Source organism: Microtus ochrogaster, unplaced genomic scaffold (genome assembly GCF_000317375.1).
Source record: "Microtus ochrogaster isolate Prairie Vole_2 unplaced genomic scaffold, MicOch1.0 UNK76, whole genome shotgun sequence".
Classification (NCBI taxonomy): domain Eukaryota; kingdom Metazoa; phylum Chordata; class Mammalia; order Rodentia; family Cricetidae; genus Microtus; species Microtus ochrogaster.
In genome coordinates, this window is record NW_004949174.1 from 940,562 (window position 1) to 965,982 (window position 25,421).

Genomic DNA, 25,421 nt, shown 5'->3' on the forward strand with positions numbered 1-25,421 from the left:
TTACCTACTATCCATCTATTTATCTATCAATCTATTATCTATTTACCTACTATCCATCTATTTATCTATCAATCTATTATCTATTTACCTACTATTCATCTATTTATCTATCTGAGAGAGACTTTTTTCAAGGTAGTATCTCACAGAGCTCAGGCTGGCTTTGAACTCACTATGAAGCAGAGGATGACACTAACCACCCCATACCTCTACTTTAGGCATGCTCATTCTTAAACAACAAACTTCTCGGCTCTATTCATTCAAAGGTGTTAAGTTGTTGGGCTAGACAGCAACCTCAGCACACACCAGCTTCATAACATTAGTAAAAGCCTGGAGGTGAAGCACACACTAGTCATCTTCAGGGTTTAAGAAGAATAGATAGAATTTCAAATTCTTGCCAGTTATCAAGTATTTCTTTGAAATTAAGAGAGAATTCGGAGAAGCAAGCTTAAAAGCTATCTTCATCCTCGCGTCTAAAACACGTGACTTTAGAGTCCTAGAATTAAGATGACAAGCTGGCTACAAGAAGGACCTTCAAGTTTCCATGCAAGGCCAATGTGAGCTGCAAAAATGAAAGCCGGGCGATGGTGGTGCACGCCTTTAATCCCAGCACTCGGGAGGCAGAGGCAGGCGGATCTCTGTGAGTTCGAGACCAGCCTGGTCTACAGAGCTAGTTCCAGGACAGCCTCCAAAGCCACAGAGAAACCCTGTCTCGAAAAAAACCAAAAAAAAAATAAAATAAATAAAAATGAAAGTAGAGTTGCATCCAAAGCCTCGTCTGTGTTAGTCTCGGATCAGCTGTGCTATGCTTCAGCTTTCTTCAGAGAAAATGGCACTATCGAGGTCTCATTCCCACAGACAGAACTGGAGCTTGATGTGAGAGGCACCAGCAAGATGTTGCTTTCCTCTAACAGCCTCCTCTGCACCTACATTCAATTTACTCAGCGACAGTGAGACCAAAGCTATCTTAGGTCAGGAAACAGGACGCAGAGCTTAGCATAATGGTGATATGCAGCCCCACTCTGATGATGAACCCCTGTGTAGCCTGAGAAGTCTGACAACTGTCCAGAGCCATTCCCATCTAGCACAACAGAACTCATGCTCCTGCTGGAGGACACTTCCAAGTCATGATGCCCCCCCCATCTTCCCTGGGTGTTTTTGGCGGCCTCTCAGCACATGGCCACAGAAATCTTTACAGTGGTTTGCAGATGTGAAAACAAACTGAGATGGCAGAGAGAAGACGGTAAGTAAACATGGCAGCTACAGAGAAGAAGAGCAGTGGCCATGCAGGGAACTGAGACAGGAGGATTGTTCTGAGCTTGGAGCCAGCCTGGGCTTTAAAGTGAGACCTAGTCTCAAAACCAAAACAATTACTTACTGTGTCAAGTAAGTAATGAGTAATGTGTGTGTAAATACCACTCAAAAACAAAATGAGAGAAACCGAGGCTGGAAAAGACCCTTGCAATCCCCCACTTCCATGAAGATTTCCAGCTATTTGCATACATCTATGTAGAGAAGCTGAAACCACCGCCTCTCCTTTACTAGAATTCTGCTATGCTCCTCTAAGGACACGTGATGACTACCATCCCCCCATAATGAAGGCAATGTTTCTCACCTGCTTTCACTGGAAACGGCTTTTCCAGCAGAAACACTGTCTGTTTCCAGTGTGTTTTGGTGCTCTGAGGGCCCGTAGAGAACACGACCTGCATTGGTAAAGTTCAGAAGTATCTGATGAAGTACACGATTTTTAATATCATGGTACATTAATCTACTACATCAAATACAAGCTGCAACTGCTTACAACAGCAAAACACTTCTGATCAAACACCTTAGGGCACAAATCAAACAGAGTACTCCATATAATTAATCCTTATGAATAACTCATGATACTTACTCTGTTGTGACAATTCTTCTCAAAATATATATCAAAGTACCCAGCGACTGCCTGTGATTTAAAAAATATGATAGATTATTAAACTAATTACACAATAAAATCATTAACTATTCCGTCTTTTAAGACTTGACACCTTAGAAACTACCTCAAAGCCTAGACACCTCACAACTGACTCGTTGTTATTTTTCCAGGAAAAGATGCTATAAGGAAAATGAAGACCACAATTGGCTTTTCCCCATAGAACTGTGTGATAATAAGGGTAACAAGGCTAATCAAACCATCAATAAATGGCTTATCAGAGAAATGGTCAAGCAAGGCTGCCCCAGGCAGGAGGCTAGGCAGAGGCCCAGCTAGACTGGCAGAACAGACTAGTTGAGAAACTGGCAGACAGCAAGGGAGTCACCCTGCGCCCTCCAGCTCTCCTCAGACTTTAGGCATCTGTAGCTAGGCACCGCCAGCTATTAACCACCAAGGCATCTCTGCAGCCCAATTCCACCTTGGTTTGTTTAAAACTTAAATGCTGCCATTCCCTCTCTTTCACAATGGATTAGGTAGACTAAATCTGTTTTCAAAACTGGCATTAAATTAAGCTTACAAAGCTCTAAAAACAAGGCATTGATTATTGAAAATTCACCATCAGGCCAATTTGTGTGCTCTGCCACTTTTGCAAAGAATGGAGAATGTTATTGATCTTGGAGGGCTATTTCACATTGAGTCCAAAGCAAATCCAATACTTAACCTTGAAGTTCATTACACGTTAGACACCAAAGAGGAAATGGAAATGCTGTTGATACTTCTCCAACAGAATCACAGAGCAGAGGTTCTTAGACACTGGCTATTCCAGAGAGGCATGAGGCTACAGTGAGCTTCTAGAACAAATCCTGGGTCGTCTATACCTACGGCACCTTCACAGACAAAGCCAGCTGCTTTTGTAAGTATATTTCTGGTGTCTGCCCTGTCCCCCACGGTACTCCTGGTGCAGCGCTGAGCAGACACCACTTGAGTGTACCGTTCCCCACACTGATCACACTCTGCCTGCCTTCAGGCTGCAGTCTGTTTAAGAGCAGGGCTGGGGCATAGCTGAAATCTCTCATCCAGCACCATCTTATATAGCTCTCAAACAGTTTTGGGTATATTTCTAGTTCCTTGTCTCTTAAATGCAGCTAGCCCTATATAGTTAGGATAACTGACTAAATCAATTGTACATTGTACACTGAGGATTTACCAAAGAAATGAATACAGATAAAGGAAATTGATAAGAATCTAACGATTTTATTACTATCTTTGTTTTTGTCCTGTTGTTGTATGTTTTTAAGGCTGGCTTATTTAGAAAGGAAGGGAAATGACTGGGTACAATCTTCCTCTGGGAAGGGAGAGGACCATGGACGGAGTCAAGTACTAATGTCTAAAGATTAATCAACCACACTCACACAATAGAATCTTCTTTAAAAACCTAAGGGTTCTTCTTAAGAGAAGGAGAGTCAGGGAGCATTCAGATTGGTGGATGTATCTGTGTGCTAGGATAGTGGCTCACACTGTCTTTGTGGCAAAGGCATCTCTGGTGCTGGGACCTTCCAGACCTTTCCACCTGCTCTTCTTTTGTCTATCATTAAAGCACTGGGGAGCAGAAAGAGGCAAGAGAAAGCGTACCTGATAAGAAAGATGTTTCTCAATTCTGAGATGCATTAAAAAAAAAAATCACAAAGAAAACTACTTCTCTAACTCTTTTCTTTTTTTTTTTAAATAAAAAGCAGCCTGTCAATCAATGACCTGGCAGGATAGCTATAATGATGATGGAATGCCAGTCTCAAGAGGGATTTCAAAGTACAAAGATATTTTAGAACTGTCTTCTAACCTCAAACAACCATCTATAAATTTTAGCTAAAAAAAAAAACGAAGATAAAGCTAAAAAGTGAGAGAAATATTGATGAGTTTGGAGTAACAAGAAACAAACAAACAAAACGTTTCTTTTGTTTTGGTGACTAGCACTGGAACCCTCCTGACTGACTCCACACTTGGGAACTGCTCTGCCTCTGCTTCCTCACCAGACCAGGGTCCCAGTGGCATCTGGAGACTGAGGCCGCAGACACACGACGGGGCATAGGAAAAGGTGAGTATGATCTACAGACAACCTGCTCTATAGTGCGCTTTCCCGGGACTGTGAACACAGAACACACTGGCTCTGGAGTCATTGAGACAGGGTTCTCACCATGTAGCCCAGGCTGGCTTGCCCACGTGGCTGCTGCCCTTTCGCCCGCACTGTGCTTTGACATACAGCACACTTGACTGCAGAGCACATGAGTACTCTGGTCTGGGTACTGTCAGCAGGACTGACGACCAGACGAGTGGTTCTCAGCAGAGAAGGGAGACTCGGCCTGAAGCGCAGCTGGGGAAGCCAGCTCAACTATGGCTGGAGCTAGGACTTCTGTAGAGCCATTTGGGCAAAGTGCTGTTTTCAATCAAATGTCAGCTGGTTTGAGAACAAGCTTTTACAGTCCCATCATCCTGTTGGCATCACTGTGGAAGGCTGTCTTAGGTCCTACAAGTGCTAACTTTGAACTTTTTTCTTTGTTTTATGACACAGGGTTTCTCTGTGGTGCCCTGGCTGTTCTGGCATTCACTATGTAGACACACCTGCCTCTGACTCCTAAGTGCTGGGATTAAAGGCATGCACCAGCACACCTGGCTCCAAGTGCTAATCTCAATGACCTCTATTCTCCCCTCGGAGGTCAAACACCAGACTCGAAGACCATCACAGAGAACTGGAGATGACTATACCTGGGTAAGAGCCAGGCCTAGGGAGAGCAGGGGCTCAAAGGGCAGGGGCACAGGGCACATTGCTGCTAGTTTCCTTGGTATCTCGGTGGCAGCAGGGATTGCTTGGAAGAAAAAGGTATGAAGCCCAAGTATCAAAAGTAACTGGCTAACCCACAAAGTAAGGGTGATATTAAACAACACTCCCCCTCCCCCAAACACACACTCAGCTCTATCAGTCAGAGGCCAAGAGAGGGGAATGGGCAGCCATTGCCACCAGAGTAAAGAGTGAGGTGACAGTGATGACAGAGGACAGGATGAAAGAGAGACTGGGGACAGTGACTTCTGGACACTTGAGAATGTTTTGATCTGACATTTCAGACACATGGAGAAGTCGTTGGCGTGTGGCTCTATTGTGGAGAACACTGTTCCAGAGGGAATTGCTCATGTGTCTTGTGGGTGTCACAGGAAGAAAATAACACTAAGCAGGTATAAACAGGATCATTTTAAAAGTCTTCTTTAAGCCACATTTTTCTTGTTTACTTTGTATGCATAAAAGTAAGCAGTTCATCTGACACCCATGCATTTGAGGAATAATGGGCAAGAATTAAACAAATGACTTTTTCACGTGTGTCAGTGTGGTGGGTCTTTTTACAAAGGGGAACCCATGTGGGTATGGAAGAAGATGGCAGCCAATGAAATGCAATCAGTCTAGACTCTAGACTGTACGAGGAAGAAGGAAATTAAAAATCATCACGATCACTATCACCTGCAGGGGGTAATTCATCATTCCTGTTCCTCTGTGGTATCATGTTCCACCAGCGCATGGGTACAGCAGATACAATTAGGCAGCTGGCCACAGCCGTGGAGGATAATGTGCTTTTGATGGAGTGTATTCAAGCATGGAGAAACAGAGCTTGTAATCCATGTGGCAGGAGCTCTGCAGCAAAAGCACAATTCATCTGCTGTGGAGTATTTCTTTCAAAATCTCAGCACTGAATGTAAGCACTGACAGATGAAGGGTCTGAAGCAAGCAGCAGATAATGCGGGGGAAGGTTCAGAGCTTATATCATAATACATACGTGCATGAAAATACAAACATGGGCGACATGGTTGCTGAGCAGACAGCAGTGCTGCGATGACTGGCACAGAATCAGCAAATGGGAAAGCGACAGTTTCCTCCCAAGGCTAACTATGCCTTAAATTATAGACTCTTTCTTCTTCAATTAATTTCTATTTTATCCCAAGAGTGAATTTGTGTCTCTGTTTGCTGTTGTGGTCCCTCTAGGGGACAATGCATGCTAAGTGCCGTGCAACTCCCAAAGGGCAACGCCAGCCCGAGTGGTATTCAGAAAAAGGACTGAACAACATGGGAAACAATAAAACACGCAAGATGGCTTTAAAGACCTCTTTCTGCAAAATCTTGCTACAATACTAACCTATCCCCAGATATTGGCTGGAAGGCCTTTTCAGGTTTAAATCACATCCTTATTATTTCATATTGCTTATTAACATCATTTTAGGAGTAAACTGAATCATCTCTTCAGAGTCTACAGTTTGTTTAAAACAAACAAACAAACAAAAGAATCATGCTATGTTACCTAAAGTGGGCTCAGGTACTCTGCTTCAGCCTCCCGAGTAGCTATGTGTAAAGGCATGTACAATTGTCCTTGCCTAATCAAGTATCTGATTTTTTGTACACTGTTACCTTACCACACCTAATTGTATATTTCTTCTGTCCTGTAAACATAGGCTATTGTTTTATGTATTTTGTATTTTTAACCTTTAAAAATATATCATCATCATCATCATCATCATCATCATCATCATCATCAATCATCATCATTTGGCTCTTTGGAAACAGGATCTCATACAACCCAGGCTGGCCTCAAACTTACTAAACTCGGGATTCTCCCACTACCTCCACCTCACAAATTCTGGGATAACAGGCTTATGTCACCATGCTATGCTTAAAAATGCAGAAAAATGCACTTGAGTGCACAGTACAGTGAGCTTTCAAACCAACTATAGTTGTGAAATTCAAATTAAGAAACAGAAAGCAGTAGTACTTCACACCTTTAATTCCAGCAATTAGGAGGCAGAGGCAGGTGGATCTCTGTGAGTTCGAGGAGTTCTAGGACAGCCAGGGCTACACAGAGAAACCCTATCTTGAAAAAAAAGAGGCCTGTGACACTGACATGGCACTTTAATTTTTAAAGACTTCCTTGGGGTGGAGCTTAGGACTGGTTTATTCTCTTTTAGTATTATACAAAGATAGAATATGGGTTGGAGTGCCTTTTATTTTCTTTCCCTTCCTATCTTTCTTTTTTAAAGCTAGGCTTTGCAGCCCAGTCTGACCTGAAAGTCACAATCCTCCTGCCTCAGCTTTCTAAGTGCTTGCATAGACCCCACGAGGCCCCACTTGTTCTGTTGGAACCTCCAGTTCATGATCTGGAAAGCCCCATTACCCCCCTTCAGATCCCACCCACTTAGAGAGTCTCCCAAACATAGGAAAGGCAAAAGCTACTGCAGCTTACTCCCCTGAAACTGCCACCCACCAAGTTGCCACCCAAAGTGCTCAGCTTTTGAGCACACTTGGGCACAAACCCAGCTTGTGGTGGACAGGTCATCATGTCTCACCTACAACCTATAAAGTCTCCTTGCTTTTGTTTGTGGGGGTGGCTTCTTTGGCCTTTGCTTTGCTCAAATAAACCTATTGTTATACTTTTTCATTTCGGCTTTATATGGCTTACTGCATCAATGGAGAAACCTATTACAGAGGGATGGAAAACCTATTATCACTAACTGTTTTTAAAATTCTCTCCTTGGACTATGATTTTTTTTCAGAATGGGTCTAGGGTTTCTTCTTCCCTTTTAATTGAGACAGAATTCACATAGCACAAAAGCTACCCATTTAAATAAGTGTAAACTCACATTCTTCAACGCAATCAGAGTCATGTAGCATTCTACACCAGTCCAAGCCTATATTTTCCTGTTCTGAACATCCGCACGGAAGGATTCATACAACATGTCATGATGTACCTGGCCTCCTTCCCTAAGCACAATGTCTGCAAGTTTTATCTGCACTGTATCATTTCTTCATGTTTCAATCATCATAGCAAGTGACAGAGTCCCCAGTAGCTCAGAGTAGCCTTGAACTCACCATGTAGCCAAGAACAGGCTTGATCCTCTAAGGTTACAAGTGTGCACTGTCCCTTTCCTGGATGTATCTCAATTTGTTACTCATTCTTCTTGCATTCAGTTACTGAGAATAACTGCTGTTAATGGCACCATGAGCTGTGAGCCACAACAGACTCCTCTTTCCTTGGGTGTTTGTCAGGGTTATTTCATCATAGCAATAGGGATGAATGGTAGTGAGGCCACGTCTCGTCCTTGTCCTTGTCCCTCCTGAGTTATTTTGTGTTGGTGTGAAGCCCAGCTCACAGGGCCTTTTAACACTATGAAGATCTGCTGCCAACTTGTACTGTATTGAGGTTCAGGATGTCTGGCTCCTTTCCACACTAGGTACCTTATTTTCAGAAATGTTTTCAGTCCTTTCCTCCTGACCACACCAAGTCTAGTTGATTTCATGTATGATTTGGATGAATACCCGTGGCTTCCAGAGCTGATCTTAGTCCCCATTTCACCTGGTTCTTGGTCCATGTCGTCTTCTCTCAAAATCACTGATTGCCTTTGATTATGTACCTTACAATGAACTTTTTAAAATTGCTAGTAGAAATAATTTTAGGCTTACAGCAATAATCTTCTAGAAAGATTTTTGAATTTATTTCTGAAATGCCCCAGGAAACTAGCAACCCAACATCACTATAAGGCTCCACTGGGACCTGGGTTCCCTGGGTTGAGCAGGGGTGGTGAGGCTAGCTGCAGTCATTGCAGTTCTCTGGTCTCTGCTATGCCCGGTTCTTGATGTCAGTCTTCCAGGATTCCCACTGCAAACCCTTAGGAAGACCAGCACCCCTTTCTATTTGTTAGGGTGGAAGGCTTCCAAAGGGGCAACATGAAGCTGCTCAGCTGCTTCTTGAGTGGAAGAGCAGAAACAGCCACAAGTCTGCCTAACTTCTTTGGGTCTTCCTTCTCGCCCTCTCCCCACCGCCCTTGTTTTCTTCCCTCCCTCTCTGTGACAGGTCCCACATCCCCTAGGCTGGCCTCAGACTCACTATGTAGTTGAATGACTTCTGATTCTTGTGTCTGCACCTCCCAAGTGCTGGAATCACAGCCTGTTCATGTAGTCCTAGGGATGGACTCTGGCCTCCTCATATGCTAGGCTGCCATTCTATTAACTGAGTCACATCCCTAACCCCCTTCTGGGATTTTCTTGTGACTCTTGGACAGATCAGAGAGAGAGAGAGAGAGAGAGAAGGAAGGTGTGTGTGTGTGTGTGTGTTTGTGTGTGCACGCATGCGTGCACATATCTTTCTCATGTGCCAAGCACAGGAGAACATGTGCACAAGCTGAAGGTCGGCCAGTACCACGGTGTCACTCTTCTCTGTGAGAAGAGGAAGATGGACTGACTCACTTCTGTAAACATCATAAACTACACTGTGACTTATCTAGTTTATGCAACAAAAATTTAGTTTTCAATTCTTGACTCATCTCTCCATGAAGATGGATGGTCCTATAAATGCCCACGCACACAATGTCTGGAAACACTGGGTATGTTATGCCAGATTTGAGGGCCAATATTCACAATGACTTCTGAAAAAGACCTAAAAGGGCAAGATTATTTTCTCATAGGTCATCACTCCAGGGTAAGTGTCTCTATCAAAAAGAGTCAATTCACTTATGTTCACAATAATGCCCATAGGTGACCTGTGTGGCAGGGCAGGGAGAGGCCTTTTGACAGCATTAAGACAGAACCTACTACTGTTTATTTAATAAATACCCCATCCACCCTTCCACTGTGCTTGAGCCTCTGTGACTCTTCTGACACTGCTGAGTCCCAGTGTGGCACTGCCCCACCTAAAGGCCTCTGTCCCATCTAGTGTCAAAGCTGTCCAGTGCAGCTCATGAATCCCTGCTTCCACACAGGGTGTTTCAGAGCAATGATGTTACAATGCCTACAGTTCTGTCTGGAGCCCCTGGAGCCAGGTGCTACCAGTCCTTCAGTCTGCCAGTCTGAGGCTCCACCACAGCCTGACTTTCAGAACTACCCCAATTCCATAGACAAGTCACTCTCAGCTCCAGAGCTACCTGTTTTGTAGATGGTCACATTCTCACTGATGATGTCTGAACAGTAACTTAGTCACTGTGGGCCACTCTTTTCAACATTCTATCAAAGAACACACATCTTAGAGTTAACACAATGTAGGGAACACACCTAAGCTTTTCAAGATTAAGTTATGTTCATGTTCGTGTTCCCAAGGAATGCAAAAGCAGAGATGAACTGGGTGCCTTGAACAGTGGAGCGCATCGGGTGCTGAGTAGCTGCTGCAGTGCTGACAGGCGACTGCCACTGTCCTGCCTCCTGAAGACCATCAGCGATGCAGTTTGGAAAGATGTTCTGATAGAGAAGCACGTGAGGGGATAAGGAATGGAAAAATGGCCACTGGCCAGGCTTGCTTAAGACAGCAGAATCATCTATACTGGGGTAGTTCCTATTCCTGGGGATTCTGCTTACTTGAATGCTCAGTTGACCAACCTGTTGCATTATATCTGAAAATGATGCTGCCTTAATAGACTTGCCAATAAGAAGTTTTCAGAATCCCCAAACCTTAGGAAGCAGCAAAGGTTTAAAAAAAAAATGGTTAACCAGGCATGATGGTGCACACCTTTATTCCCAGCACTCAGAAGGCAGAGGCAGGGGATCTCTGTGAGTTCAAGGCCAGCCTGGTCTACAAAGAGAGTTCCTGGACAGTCAGTGCTACACAGAGAAACCCTGTCTTAAACAAAACAAAACAAAACAAAGAACCACAGTTGTGAGCCCGTTAGCTTGTCTCAGCTGCGGTCCTTTAAGCTTCGCACGAGGAACCTGTCTCTGTGACTTTGTCTTCTGGTTCTGTGGCTTTATGCCATCCTTCTCTCATCCTCTTTACTAACTGCATCTCTTGGTTTCATCTCCAGTTAGTTCCTGGATCACCATCTCCTTTCTGAACTGCCCATGTCAACCATGGTTATCGGCTATGCTACGGGGCTGACCTGACAACCAGCCGCCTGCATCCATTCTAGTCCCTTTAGCCCCATATTCCAGCAAAGCTCCTTTCCAAGTGCATCTTCCCCCTTTTTTGGGGGGCGGGGAGTTGACGCACAGGGTTTCTCTGTGTAGTTTTGGAGCCTGTCCTGGAACTCGCTCTGCAGACAAGGCTGGCCTTGAAATCATAGAGATCCACCTGCCTCTGCCTTCCTAGTGCTGGGTTTAAAGGTGTACGCCACCACCTCCTGGCTTCCAAGTGCTTCTTAACCGCTTCTCATTGTATTAAGTGCAGGGCAGCAGATGACAGGGAAGGCTCTACACCTTCCCTATGCAAACACTATAGTCTACATGTTCTAGACTCCTTTCCTAAAAATTAACACGTCACCTATACATCTTAATGGGGTTGAGCAGAAGCTACTTCTATACATGCATACAGCATGCACTGATCAAACACTAAAAATCATGCTAATTTAGCTTGAAACTTACACAACGAAACGTTCTCCTGGGTGGTTCCTCTATTCTGAGGTGAACTTTATACCCATAAGACTCATGAATATCATGGTCACACATGCGCTCCTCACTGCTATGTTCTCATCACATTTATTTACTTATTACCCTGTTAAATGTTAAATATCACATACTAAATGCCCTATATTCTCTGTTAAGTGCTTGGATTCTCTGCAGTTTGGGGCAATAAGAAGGCGGCAATAAATATTCTTACACATGCATATGAATGCACTTCTGCTGTGACCTATGCAACTCCTGTGGCTGGAGAGACTGCTGAATTTATAGGAACAGACTACTCTGGGATGGTGAGATAGCCTGATTACCCGAGTCCAATCCCCAGAAACCTCATGGTGGAAGGAGAATCAACTTTTACAGTTGTTCTTGGATCTCTTGTAAACTGGAGATAAATCTAATAAAAACAAATGAAAGCCTGAACAGCTTTCTCCCCGCCTTTTCTTTGTCATCACAAGTTTCTCAGAACGCTGCTGGCACAGCTCAGTCAGACCCTTGAGAGCGCACTCTGCTACAACTTTCAAACACACTTTCAGGACACACTACCAGCACAACGTGACCTGGCAAGTCACTTCTGCCCATTCTCTGTGCTGCACTGCTGTGAAGCAAGCGGCTCACTAGATGACGAGAGTGCCCTAGCACAACTACCAAACTCTCAGTCTTTATTTGGCGCTACCTAATATCCATGGTGTAAACTGAGTATCTGACTCTTCCAGTATTGGCTGTGGACACAGAACTACCTCTTCAGCTTACTGCATACTCCGAGGCCTCCAGCTCTTAACACCGGTCAGTTAGTACTGGTGATGCTTGGGACACAGAGGAGCAGAGACAAGGATCAGCCTCAGGTCTAGATGGCATGGGCATCCCGACAAGGAGACCTAACACCAGCTGCAGAGAAGTCAGTGAGAACCACTCTCCTCTATAACATAAACCTTCCTTAAGGCAGCCTATTACAACATCTGCCAGCTGTCTCGCTGAAATCCATGACGCAAGCTCAAGACAAATCTGACCATTTCTAAGCAGCACAGATGTGCTTTAATAATTAGTTTGTTTAGTTGATTAGCTTTGCAAGGTCAAAATTAGGTCAACCTACACCAAGGAGTTCCAAGTACTGATTTACTACGCAGAATGAGTTTGGAATTAGCTGGTTACCACCATTAAATATGTCAAAGAAAACCTTTAGAAGATTTGAAGAACAGTTGCAAAGAAACCGACTCCTTCCTGAAGCCATTAGAAAAATGTAAAGCTTGATTAGGAAATAAAAAAAAAATAAAGTTCTATGACAAGGACTCACTGAGGTTTGATTGTAAACATGGTGAAGCCTATTCTCATAGCAGTGTTATGTGCCTTAGAGACTCAGCAGCCTGAAGGTCCAGCCTGCCTCTGCACAGGTCAAAACCTGAGCTTTCAAATTGTTGCAGTCACTCACCCGGCACATCATGAAGAGAGGCTGAACGACACTGAGAGGCAACAGGATTTTTAGCTCCTGCTTCAATGTTCTTTCATTTACTTCAACTTTTCAAAACCCTAGTTAGGGAGGCCCCGATTTCTTAGGCAGACAGTTTCTCACTAGGCTCCAGAGACCGCCTAGACAAACAGGAGAGTCCAGGGCAGCATTTCCTCTCAGCAGCCTCCCCAACCTGCTGGGCCCAAGCCTCTGGGGTCACAACCCTGCAAACCCTTCCCTCAGCGCTGCCATGAGGAGAAGCAAAAGAACAAGTCATTTATGGTGGGAAGCATGGCTGATACCAGTGATAATAACCTTGAAGTTCAACTCCGGATCTTGGAGCAAGACACCAACTTCATCAGAAACAAGAATGCCTTAGTTTGGCCACTTATGAATGTAAAGCATGTTTTAAAATGAGCACCCTCTTTAGAAAATGAATACGTGGCATATTAGATATGTCTGAAATAAACTAACGGAAAAACTAGGAAGGAGCCTTGAAGGTTGAACAATTAGCAGAGAGGGTGTTTCTATGCCACAGAATCAGACCAACAGTGGCTTTTGGAGCTGAGGACAGAGTGAGACATCAGCCTGGGCCTGGGTGCTCTGTGTAAACAAGTTCTTACTATCGCTGTCGTGTGCAGTGCTCAGACCCCAGGCCTCAACCATGCGCTACCCCCGACAGGAGCCTTCCCCTTTCAGTTCTCTGCGCCCCTAAGACGGGGGCAGATGTTCCAAGACAGACGTTTGCTGTAGGTGCCTCAGGAGAGCCCATGTATGAGGAACAGGCTTATTAACTAACACAGTGAAAACCTCTCCAGTACAGAAGACACAGTCACACGTTCCCGCAGTCCCCACACTGGAGAAGGTACGTTCAAGGCCAGCTTGGGCTCCTAGTGAGACCTTGCCTCAGGAGAAAGTGACTAAGTGAGCAAGAGCAAGAGTAAGAAACAGGTAAGTGGAGTAGTGTTCAGTGTTCAGGAAACAATGTGAAGCCCACTTAGCTGCCTGCCAATCTTCAACAGTCCAATACCGGATGGGGACTTTGCTCTCGATCTGACCTCACTCTAGTGGGAGGCTCTGCACACCCTGACTTTGCTTCCCTAAGAGGGTTGGTTGCTGGCCAGCCTGTCTTTATTTTGCTTGGCTCCCCAGGAAGCTCAACAGAGGACAGCCTGACCCCATTCTCAAGACACTGGAGAGCAACCACCGCGGCACTCAGTCCTCTCCCCAACAACCGCCTCCAGGGTGATGTTCTACAGGAACACTACCACTTTAGTCCGAGTTATTCTAGTATATAATGACTGCCATAATTTTTTCCACTTAGAAAATTGCTTTTATTTATGTGTATATGTCTGTGTGGGGATATGTACAGATGTGTGCTCAAAGAAGCCAGAAGAGGGTGCTGGATGTCCTGGAGCTGGAGTCACAGTAGTCGTGAGCTGCCATGTGAGTGCTGGGAAGAGAACCTGGGTCCTCTGGGAGAGCATAGGTGATCTCAATTGCTGAGCCACTCTTCTAATCAGCTAATAATTATAAGCAGTATGAAAAATTGGAAAACTCATAATTAGAAGAAGATAATCAAGAGAAACATATTTAGGATTGGCTCAGAGAGGCAGCAAATACAGACCTTAGAAATGATTGCAAATATGGGTAAAGGGGAAAAACACTTCTAAAACCAGTACTTTGCATTTTGTTTTTTGTTTTGACCAGGTGGTAGTGGCCCATGCCTTTAATCCCAGCACTTGGGAGGCAGAGGCAGGAGGATCTCAGTGAGTTCGAGGCCAGCCTGGTCTACTGAGTGAGTTTCAGGACAGCCAGATGTACACAGAGAAACCCTGTCTTGAAAGCCAAAAAAAAAAAAAAGTAATTTTTTGTTGTTGTTTATTTGTTTTTGAGACAGATCTCACACCACAGACTAGGCTGGTCTCAGTGTTGCTGTAATTCTCCTGCCTCATTCTCCTCAGTGCTGGGATTAGAGGCACATGTAACTATGCCCAGAGGAGAAGGTTTCCTATACTGGTGAAAAGCTGCACTAGAGAGGTGCTCAGCACAGCAAGCAAGCCCACAGCTACATGAACAAAATGAGAGACAAGCTAGAAATGCAGATGGGCCGGGGAGACGCTCAAAAGGAAAGAGCCCTTGCTGTGCAAACACGAGACCTGAGCTGAAGCCCAAGCACGGCTGTGTGCCTTTGCAGTAGTAGACCTTGAGACCTGAGCTGAAGCCCAAGCATGGCTGTGTGCCTTTGCAGTAGTAGACCATGGAGCAGAGGCAAGTGGATCTCCTGGCTTCAACCTAGCTTAGAAGTTGAGTTTCTGCTTTAGTGAGAGACTTTGTCTAAGGCAACACGGAGGCAGGTGACTGAGGACACACCCAGTGTTCTTTTCTGGCATTCACGCATGCACGCACGTGCACAGATGCACACACACCATACATAGAGAACAAAAAACAATTATTCTAGCAAATTAAAACTGCTTTGAAATGTCCATGCTGTGTACACATGTGTAGGCAAGCGAGGGGGTTGTGCAGTTGTGCAGGAAAGGTGTTTACTTATACAAGGTTCTAACCACCCTGAGAGGCTCAGCCTGCAGCACACATGCTGTGAAAATTAAATCCAAAGGGTGTTCTTTTTATTTTGAAAAATTCAATTTTTTCTAGTTTTTTAATTAGGCCCAAATTTGGAATCTCACAGGAGAAAAACACTGTGCATGTATTTAAACATGCTCAACTCCTTAGAAACTGTGTATTTGTCACTAGGTATTCTAGTTTCAGAATGAGAAAGGCATTGAGTTGTTCTGAAGTTTATTCTTCCAAGTACAAATTCACAGACTTTGTTCTCTCTACTTAAAACCAACAACAAACTCCCGCACTCAGTCCCCACGCTGCCTCCCAGCCGTCCCCCTCCACCATCACCAGCTCTGCCTATTGGTGGCACTGCCCTTCACTAATCTGACACCTGTCCTCTGAAATACGCCTGTGCTGGATTATTCTTCATGAACACAGAAGCTGTCTCTTTAGGAGCAGCCGCAGAGACCATGTTCACACAAACAGCTCCAGAGCAAAGGGGTGAGCCAGGCTTCAGATGACGAGATGATTAGGAGCATTAGGTGCAAGTGTCCTAGTGGTGCCAATCTCCTGGTCAAGTGAGCATGGAAGGAAGGGGTTTGCTGGAAATGCAGATGCTTATCCAAATATCTCAGTTCTCTCCAAGAGACAGGGTTTAACAACTCAAAGATCTACTTTTCTTCTTCTTTTTTTTTTTTTAAAGGATTTCCTTATCATTATGTGTGTGCAGGGCAGGGGACAACTTGTGAAATCAATTGCCACCTTTCACTTTTACGTAAGTCTTAAGGATTAAACCCTTTACCAGCTGAGTCATCTCTCTAGTCCAGGATTTTGTATTTGCTACAAAGGAGCGACGCATGGCCTACTTCCTCAGCTAAATCTAGCTCTGTCTGTTTAGACTGCACATGGATTCAAAAATTTCCATCCTCCTCTCGAACAACGGCTGCTAGACTTCTGGCTCACCATATCTAGAATGGAATACATTTCAGGCTTGTTTCAGATGCGCCTGTATCTGACTCTGGCTGATTGCACACCTGTACTGTCCTATGTGTTCTCTGGCTGACTCGTACAATCCCACTAACAAGGCTTTTGTGGAGTCAGGGGGATAAAGCACGGCAGAAGTTTCTACTCCTCTTTAGTAGAATGCAGCATCAAGCCAACCTGAATGACTGTGAGAACAGAGTAACAAATGCTGCCCAATGCACACAGGCACTCTGCCTGCCATCGCAGGAAGATGCATTTGATTTAAAGTATGTGGAAGAAAACTCTCAGAAGTGCTAACATTCAGTACTACATAGGAATATCTGCTTCTCAGCTAAAACCTACCATAATTCCCTGACAGTTTGCGCTTAACATGGCTGGATTCCTCCACACAAGCATGCTGTCGACGCAGATAGAATTAGGCTACACAGTGGAACTCTGTCTCCACAAGCAGACAGACCTACAATGGATCTGCCTACCATTTCAAAGGCCTCATCTTTTCTTCTTTGCCAGAGCTGAGTCCGTAAACATATCTAAATTAAGACCGACAGGGAGGCACAGCATAAGAACTTTTGTTTTTGAAGACAAAGTGGAATGTTCTCCACTAAGTATGATAGATAATAACCAAAGGAGGAAAGAAAAATAAAAACCAAGATTGCCCTCTATTGTCTACTAACTAAACTAGCTGTAGGAGACAGGGTCTTTATGCTGTGGCTGTCCTTCATCTCCCGAGGGCTGAGATTACAGCGCTCATCACCACACCCAGCTGCGGGGACTTTTCTGAAGTCTACTCATCTGTTAAGCAGATCTGTCCAGCGACAGCAAAGGCAAAGACAGACTGTCAATGGCAATAGCCGTTTTCATTTATCACAAGCCTGGTAATTAATTCATTACTCTGCCAATCAGCTGTACTGCTAGTCAGATCTGTGGAAGTAGGAAGGGGTGGCTTACCGTGCACATGGCTGTCTTTGTGGTTCTCAGGGTAAAATCTGAAGAAAACTCCAAGTCTGAGATACATGTAGTGTGGCAATCTATATGCTTCCCAGCAGAAAGAAGAAAGAAAAAGATCAGTAAACAGGAATAACAAAGTCTAGCTAATACACCACAGCTGTAAACCAGTGTTGCCTAATTCCTAATCACAAGCCAGCCTGAGGATTCTTCCCACACTAAAGGAACAATTAACAGTTAGCTAATGTTTCTTTAAGTCAAGTTTGTATCTTCTACTTTGACTTCTGGAAGCAGTATTATCTATGCAGTCACAAGCGGATCTGTCTGTTAGCTTCGCTGACACACTCCAGACTTCAAATGTAAAACCTGGTGTTCTTCCCTCCACTGAGATCATCACTGCACACCGCCCTCTCTGCTAAGTTTCAGGTTATGACACTAATCTTCGAGGAAATATCAAGTTGAAAACATATGCTGCTGAAGGGAAAGACTGTCAGAAAAATTCATCTCTCAATGAATTTAATATGCATGTTAGATAGTAGAAAAAGCCACAATAATTCAAAAGTTAAGATTCATCTTGGAGAGAAACAGCCCATTCCTTTCTTTGTCTTCTGCCCTGACTAAAGCTCAGGGAACGGCTGACAAGTGACAGAATTTAAGTCACAGCCTGGTCATCACAGTCTTTAAGATAGATGAAGAAAGATTTTAAAGAGAGTTACATAGTGTGGGGGCTTTTCAGAGTGGGAAGAATGGGAGGAAACAAACGGTGCTGAAGAGGTACACTTGATGTCACAGAGCATCTACTAAACACCCTGGGGTTTCAGTCCTGAACCAGCTACTTCAGCCATTCACAGGAGTTTGGGGATGAAGAAGACAGCGCCAGGAGAGAACTCAGCACTCCCTCCCACTACTCTCTTCTTGCTCTGCAACAGGGCCAAAGCGGCACTAACTGTTCCCCTCTGCTCTGTGCAAATAGCTCCCCACATCTCTTCCTACCAGGGTACCAGAGCAGCAGCATGGAGCAGGCCCATAGTGGCCATCAGTGCACCAGGACACCCAGCAGCCCCACAGTTAATCAAGCTTGCTTGCTGAGGAGTCTCCTTTGTGCAGAGAATGGCTAGATATCACTAAAGCCATTGACTGGAAGACTTCACACACTCCATTATCTACTTAGATAGCCAATGTGCTAAGAAACTCAATGTGCCTCTTCACTGTCAAGCTATGGTAAACCCATGTAAAATTGTCACAGTAATGCTACAATTAACATGGACAAAAATAAAACACAAAAGGACTTAATGAGAATTTTTCAGGTAAGTTCACGGTAATTAATCTAACAAGTCTGGAAGAAATCAAACAAGTTAAACTGTGTGATGGTAATGATGTGATACCAGGTGGTGGTGAGGCAGATGCCAGCACTGCAGATGTGGGCCTCTGCCTTCAGGAGGCCAAACTACTACAAGTGAGTCAAGCAGCTCCAGCACTTGGATCCGAAGGCTGATAAATGGAATAATGAGAAGTGACTCTACGCAACCACGGCCCAGAAGCGAGCCTGATCCCGTTTTTAGACTAAATTAAAATCAGGAGGCCCATATGGAAAGCCAGTAAGCAGCCATCCTGTATTGTGGCCCCATCCCCTTGGATTCGGGCAACTGTGGACTGAATGTATCACCTCTGTGCAGACATCCACCTTCTAAAACGCTCTAAACTAAACAGCACTCACTCGGCAGTAAGTTATGATTTGAAGTGTACGGCAGTATGCAGGCAGGCCAATGTATACACGTCCTCATTTTGCACATGTGTGGATTGTAGCATGTGTATCAATCCTAGCATCAAGCCCCACAGACACAGAGGGAATGCTCACACCTACCTTTATATCACAAGGATCTGAAATAAGAGTCTTATGATCTACAACTTCCACAACAGCTTCTGGAATAACTGCCTTCTTCATGCAGGACATGTTGAAGCCATAGACGTCATCCCAGAAGGCAATTCTATCAGCATGCTTGCTCACGTCACTCACGGCCACTAGGCTGATGGTGCAAATGTCAGGGTAGACTGGAAGAAAAAAATACCCATATATGTAGCATCTTCTCTTCACTTAGAGGATAGTTTTAAATGGCTAATTTTAAACATCAAACCTGTTTGTAGAGAATACTAGCAAGGAGAGATCAATCAATGAAGACAGAGACGGGGAGACAACCAAGTTCCCAGAGTGTCTATAATCATAATGGTAAAATTAGCATCCCCAAAATGGCCTCCTAATAAAATTACTAAAACAACTTTGAAATAAACATATTCATGTTAAAACCTAAAATATGACAACTTAAAAATGATTTCATATATTCCTCTAAATTGTATGTAATGTCACAGGGTGGGGGGATCACAATGGAGTTTTATGGGCAGAGAGAGAACCAGCTCATACTATAGTTTTATTTAATATAAAATGATTGCTAAATGTATGCCAGTCTAAATAAAAGACCGTGGATACAAATTTCTACCTTCAAGAAACTTGTATTTATCTATTTATTTTGAAACAGGATCTCATGTAGCCCAGGCTGGCCTCAAAAGAGAAAGCACAAGACATTGTGGATCACCCAGCGAAATCAGTAGGGGAAGCAGGCTACCATGTAAGAAGGGAAACCAGCTCAGAAGTGGGGTGAGTGGAGTGCTCTAGCAGAGGAGAGAGCATCAGTCACCATTAAGGGGTGGCACTGCCTTCTAACTAGACAGGTGGAGAGACAAGGCTCAAAGGGGTCTCGACAAACCACTGCAGTGAACTGGAATTCATTTTAAGAATGATAACTCAGTGAAAATTCAGAACAACCATTTTAAGTGCGAAGTAAAGAGTGACTGGGAGGAAAATAGACAATTTCAGAGACGTTTAATGATTCAGGAGGTGAAAACCAGGCCGGTGGCTAGGGCAGGAAGAGGAAATAGATCTGAAGGACAGTTGGGAGGTAGAACTCAGCAAACATGGGCCAGGAAGAGGAGGAATCACGAGCAATGCTTAGCTTTAGCAGCTGAGCAGACTGTCCACCGTAAAAGAGCACTGATCTGGGCAGATCAGGAGGAATGAGTGCGTTGCTTCTGGCACCGATGAAAATGCCAATGAGCAGATGAAATATTCAGATGTGGAATTCTAAGATACAAAACTGAAGACTCTGAGCACGCACACTGTAAAATCATGCACAGCTGAAACGGATGATACAGCAGCAGATATGTCATCAGCACCAGAATTTATGGCATAGGAGAAGCAGCGAGAGGGGCTGAGAGGGCACAGGGAAGGGCACTAGAGGGGCGTTGGGAAACAGACATGCTAGTGATGGGAACGGCTGTTGCGACACAACACACAACTTCTTTCTATGACTAACATGGAAATTAACGTTTCCTATGAAGAGGGAATTCATAAATCAAAAAAAAAAATTCAGCTCCATGTTCCCATATCAGATGACAACTGTTAAATAACCACAGAAACAGTCGGTAAGCAATCAATCCTCAGACTTTGAGATCGCCCTCTACCTCACCCTTAGAATCTGTATTCTTCAAACCTCTAAGTTATCTTTAGAATAATGGCCAGGATAAGATCTGCATCCCAGGGACGCGGGCTCTAATGCTGCCTCACAGTTCAGCTTCTGCAGGCATCACCAAGAGCCATGCACAGGAGTATGCTGGCTAACCAGGGCCTCTTCCACCAGCATGCCAAGCTCTCTGGCTGGTTCCATTCTGAGGAATGTGAGCTTGTTACCAGGACGCTGACTAACAACAGACGGCCACAGGCACTGCGGTTAGCCTCTGAGCCACATCTCAGCAGGGGACACAACGACAAAGGCTGACCCTGAGGCAGGGCAGCAGCACTGGGCATCTCGGCAGCTCCTCACACCCGGTATGGAATTTGGGCCACAGCTGCAGCTTTCTGCAGTAGGGCCTGAGGAACACAGGAAGGCACAGTCAGGTTGGCAGACATCTTTTGTAAAGTCATCACTGCAGGCTTTGGAAGCCATTTGTTTTTTGTTGAAATGACCACTTTCTGTGGTTACTGTGAGAGCAGAATGGCTGTGTTCAATAAAGCCTTGTTCATAAGGCAGGCAGTGGGTCAGACCCAGAGGCCCTGCCGGAGAAAAGTGGGAAAGACAGTGAAGGTGAGATTTACCAGGGCGTCTGACTGCTTCTGTTAGGAGTTCCCACAGTTCATGGGAACTAAAGGTAACGCAGCGTTGTACACGACATGGGCAGTCATGTGACTTACTGCAGCTCACGAGCAGTTCAGAGCATGAAAAATCCTCACTGAGTTTGGCAAACCACAGCTCACACATCAATCCAGTGTGCTGCATGGGTTTGTACACTCTCTATAAGACCACTGCAGTAGCAAGCTTACCCATCATCCACAGCGGCACTGTGCTACGGTGCCAGAGCTAAGAGAGGGCAGGAATGTGGCCTGTCACAGTGACAATACAACCTGGACTTTCACCAAAAGTCGCTGATCTGCCACCTCCTCAAGTCGTGTGCTGTGCTAGGGACACCATGGAGAACAAAGATGGCCCTTTCATGAGGAAAACTGTAACTGACTGCAAGCCAGGCTTAGAGGGAAAAAAATCAAGAGCAGAATGGTTCTTTTCTAAGCGCCGAGGCACAGTTTTCAGGCTAATTATATTTCAAAGATATAAAAATCCTGGTGCTTATTTTTGAACTCAGAAATGACTTTTTCAGTTCTCAGAAACACGTGAATAATCCTAGAGTGCTAGAGGTCATTGGGTTTGGATCCACTCTGGCACCGCTGCCCAAGTCCTGGGCCCCTGCCAGGACTCCACTACCTTTACCTCTGGTCACACACATCTGTCACTCAGTTTGGGTGGGTTTTGTTTTGTGTCATAGAAGCCATAAGTGAATAATTATGCCTGCTTGTAGATGAAATCGGCCAAATGCTGATTGGGCAAAAGCAGCCAGTTACCAAACCATTTAGAAATCCATGGCTTTGACATCTGTGTCCTTCTCGATTCACTGCCCAGAATTCATCTGTCACTGGAATGGCTCACGAGGTGAGCAGACCAAGATGGGAACTCCTTCATCTCTAGGGAAGGCCTCAAAACTTCTGGGCCCTAAAGGCCGAGACTGAGGAACGAGAATACAATTCCCATGAAACACTGGCACACAGGAGCCAAAGCACTGGAAACACTCGCCGATATACAGAGCAAGAGTAACTTAGAAATGAGATATTCACTGGGAACTACACCTGTTCTTCCACATTACTACCTTATAGATAGTGACCCGCTCCATTAAAGTTTACATAACCTAATACGAAGATAGAATATGCTCTGGAAACTCTGCTCTGAAAAAAATAAACATTATCAGCATATTTCTAAAAAGAAAAAAAAAACCCAAAGTAACAAATGTGGACAGTTAAGGAAAAAATAGCATAGGAAACTTTGAGCAACCAGGCTCCATGGCTTCCGTGTGATGTGAGGTCCACGTGTGAGAGTAGATGTGCTGGCCGAAGTGCCATGTTGGCACCAGCCAATGCTGCTCTTGTTTCCAGCAAGAATGCAAGAGACTTAATATATAACAGAAAACCACTTCGAACCAGGCACTTCGTCTAGACTTTGTGATGACTGTCTATAGCTGGGTTATAATCATCATTTTACAAAAAAGGAGATGGAGATAGGGAGGTAATGCCAAAAGAAGCAGTCTTCATTTGCTAAGAAGACAAACCCACCAACTGACACACAAGTCTTGAGGTCTCTCTAGAGACACCCCAGACTTCCCCCTTCATGCCAGCCAGCCGACTGCCTTGTTCTTCAAATGGAAGATTTCCACCCTCCTAAAGCAGGAGAGTATTTGTTAGCCGGAAAAGGAGAAAGAGCAAGTACATTTTAACTATTAATAAAACTGGGCAAAGCAGAAATGGATGGGCTTGCTCACTTTGTGGAGTGACTAATGACAGGACGGAAATAGAGGTGAAAAGGCAACAGCCCAGCGGCTGAGAGAACAGGAGGCATCGAGGGACAGATGCTTGTGAGGCAGCTTGGTGTGCCCAGGTCAGACACAGGGCTGAGGCTGCTGCAAGTGGTGTTCCAGCTCTGCTGCTCGTCAGGAGGCACGTGGCAGAAACTGGCTTTCTTCAGTCTAAAGGAGGCCAGGCTGGTAAGGGAGAAAGGCTCTGGTAAATGAGTACAGAGACAGTGTCATCTCCAGGACACCTACAGTAATGTGTCAGCCACAGGTCCAGCCATGCAGCAGTTTTTGGCTGCATCATTCTCAGCTACCACGCTCTGTAGCATTCCTGCCCTTTAATAAGCCCTCTTTCCCACTGCCTGGAGTGAATTCTGTTTCTCCTGACAAGTCCTCTTACACATGTATTATAAAGAGAAGGGGCACTGAAAGTAAACTCTGCCTCTGGACTGCGTTCAAAGGCCTCTTCCATAAAGCCCAAGCATCTGTATTTTTTAACCAAAGCCCCTCGTGAGCATGTGGAGCCCTGGAAAGTAAATCACAGTGGTGAGCTTGGAAGTGAATAAAAGCCCGAAAGAGCCCAATGCATCGGGGCTCTTAGCATTGGGACCTGCTTCCACAGTCCAGGACAGGGAAATACAAATGGCAAAAACAGTTCCTTCCTGATGGAGGAAGATCAATAGATTCTCAACTTCCTCCTGCTAAAAGTGATTTTAGAAACTCTTGCTGATTTTGAGCAAATTACAGAAGTGAATTACTTCTCCATGCTATTAGCAGATACAATTTCAATCTCTTCCTCTCCTGAGCATGTCAGCTTTGATTTCTCAGGGTGGTGGGGCTTCCACACCAGAACTTACTCGCTTTGCCCTGCTATAATTAGCAGACATTTCATGGAGGATCTCTGAAAGCAGTAAACATCTCATTCTTCAAGTTCCAGTTACTTATTTAGTCATTTGTATTTGAAAGAACATTCTCTTGTTTTTATCAAGAGTTATAGGTAAGAAAAGGAAGCACAGGTACAGAAAGATAATATTAAAACTCTGCAGACAACTGAATTGTTTACACAGGAAATCCTTTTAGAAATAACTACCAGGCTCAGCAAAATCAGAGGACATCAGCTTAATAAAACCAAGCATTTTTAGTTCCATAGCACAGGCAGGCGAGTGAGAAACAATGCCTGCAAGGCCAGCATTGTAAGGGCTCACAGACCAGGGGGCTCCCAGCTATTTCCTAACTGTCCTATTCACCAATGCCACCTTAATTCCAAGTCTTTCTAAAGCAATGTGGAGGTGAAAGGAGTGGGAGAAACTGAGGAAGGCGCCCTGTATAGAGATCTGGCCTTGTCCCGCCCCACTGCTTTCTTCCTCTCTTCCTCTGGATGTGTAATAAAGGTGGTGTGATCTTGAAGTGAATCATAAACTCAATAAAAACACCAAAACTACGGAAGGACGTAGGAAGACCCTGTGTGACTTCAAGGACAGTGTCCTCCAATGAAGCATGCGCACAACAGGGCAGAGGCAGCACCTGTCAGCTGCCCCATCCTTGTCCGTGAGCTGTCGTTCAACTCTTCGCCCAGTGTTCCTTCGGCTTCGCTGGCTGCTTGCTGGGAGGATCCACCAATATGTCAGGAATTAGGCTGATGGTAAGAACTGGATGAATTCCCCACTTTAGTCCTTGTGACTCAGTCACATGGGGATTTACACATATAGTCAACATCACAAATCATTCTAAATCTAAGTTCCCAGAAAACTCTTCCCTCAAGTCTAATGTGTTTGCACTCTATGTGACTCACTGGTAAATTACAACCATCAATTTATTATCTAGATTAAGCTGTTTGAGGAAGGGTTGTCTGAAGGTTTTTCTATGTGGCCCAGGCTGGTCTTAAGCTTCGGGGCCTAAGTATTCTTCATGCCTCTTATGTACTGAACTACAAGAATATACCAATAAGACCAGGTAAGCCTCTAATCTGCTTCCACCTCCCAAAGTGCTGGGATTATAGGTGTAAGCCACTATACTTGGCTTTGCTTTATTTTTAAATAAAATTATAACTTCCTATATTTTATGAGGTGCTAGTTACATCTGTGACTATTAATGAGATTTTCAATTTTCTTAATTTGTCTCCCACACAAGAACCAGTAACGTCTGGTTTATTGTCTAGACTTCAGGATGCACTTTTGCATACAGCAGGACCTTCCTCCTGTCCCTGCCACCACAGGGGCTTG

At 44.6% G+C, this 25,421-nt stretch overlaps 1 protein-coding gene across 2 annotated transcripts in view; it reads right to left on the reverse strand.

Moving 5' to 3' along the window:
• Window positions 1-25,421, reverse strand: part of Prmt3 (protein arginine methyltransferase 3) — a 72,884-nt gene that overhangs the window by 6,965 nt on the left and 40,498 nt on the right. For both annotated transcript variants that reach the window (XM_005370346.3, XM_026777614.1), the window contains 4 exons: window positions 19,121-19,308; window positions 17,260-17,346; window positions 1,892-1,942; window positions 1,613-1,700 (listed from right to left, as the gene is read on the reverse strand). In XM_005370346.3, the coding sequence (XP_005370403.1) occupies window positions 1,613-1,700; window positions 1,892-1,942; window positions 17,260-17,346; window positions 19,121-19,308 (414 nt within the window). The remainder of the gene's footprint in view (window positions 1-1,612; window positions 1,701-1,891; window positions 1,943-17,259; window positions 17,347-19,120; window positions 19,309-25,421) is intronic.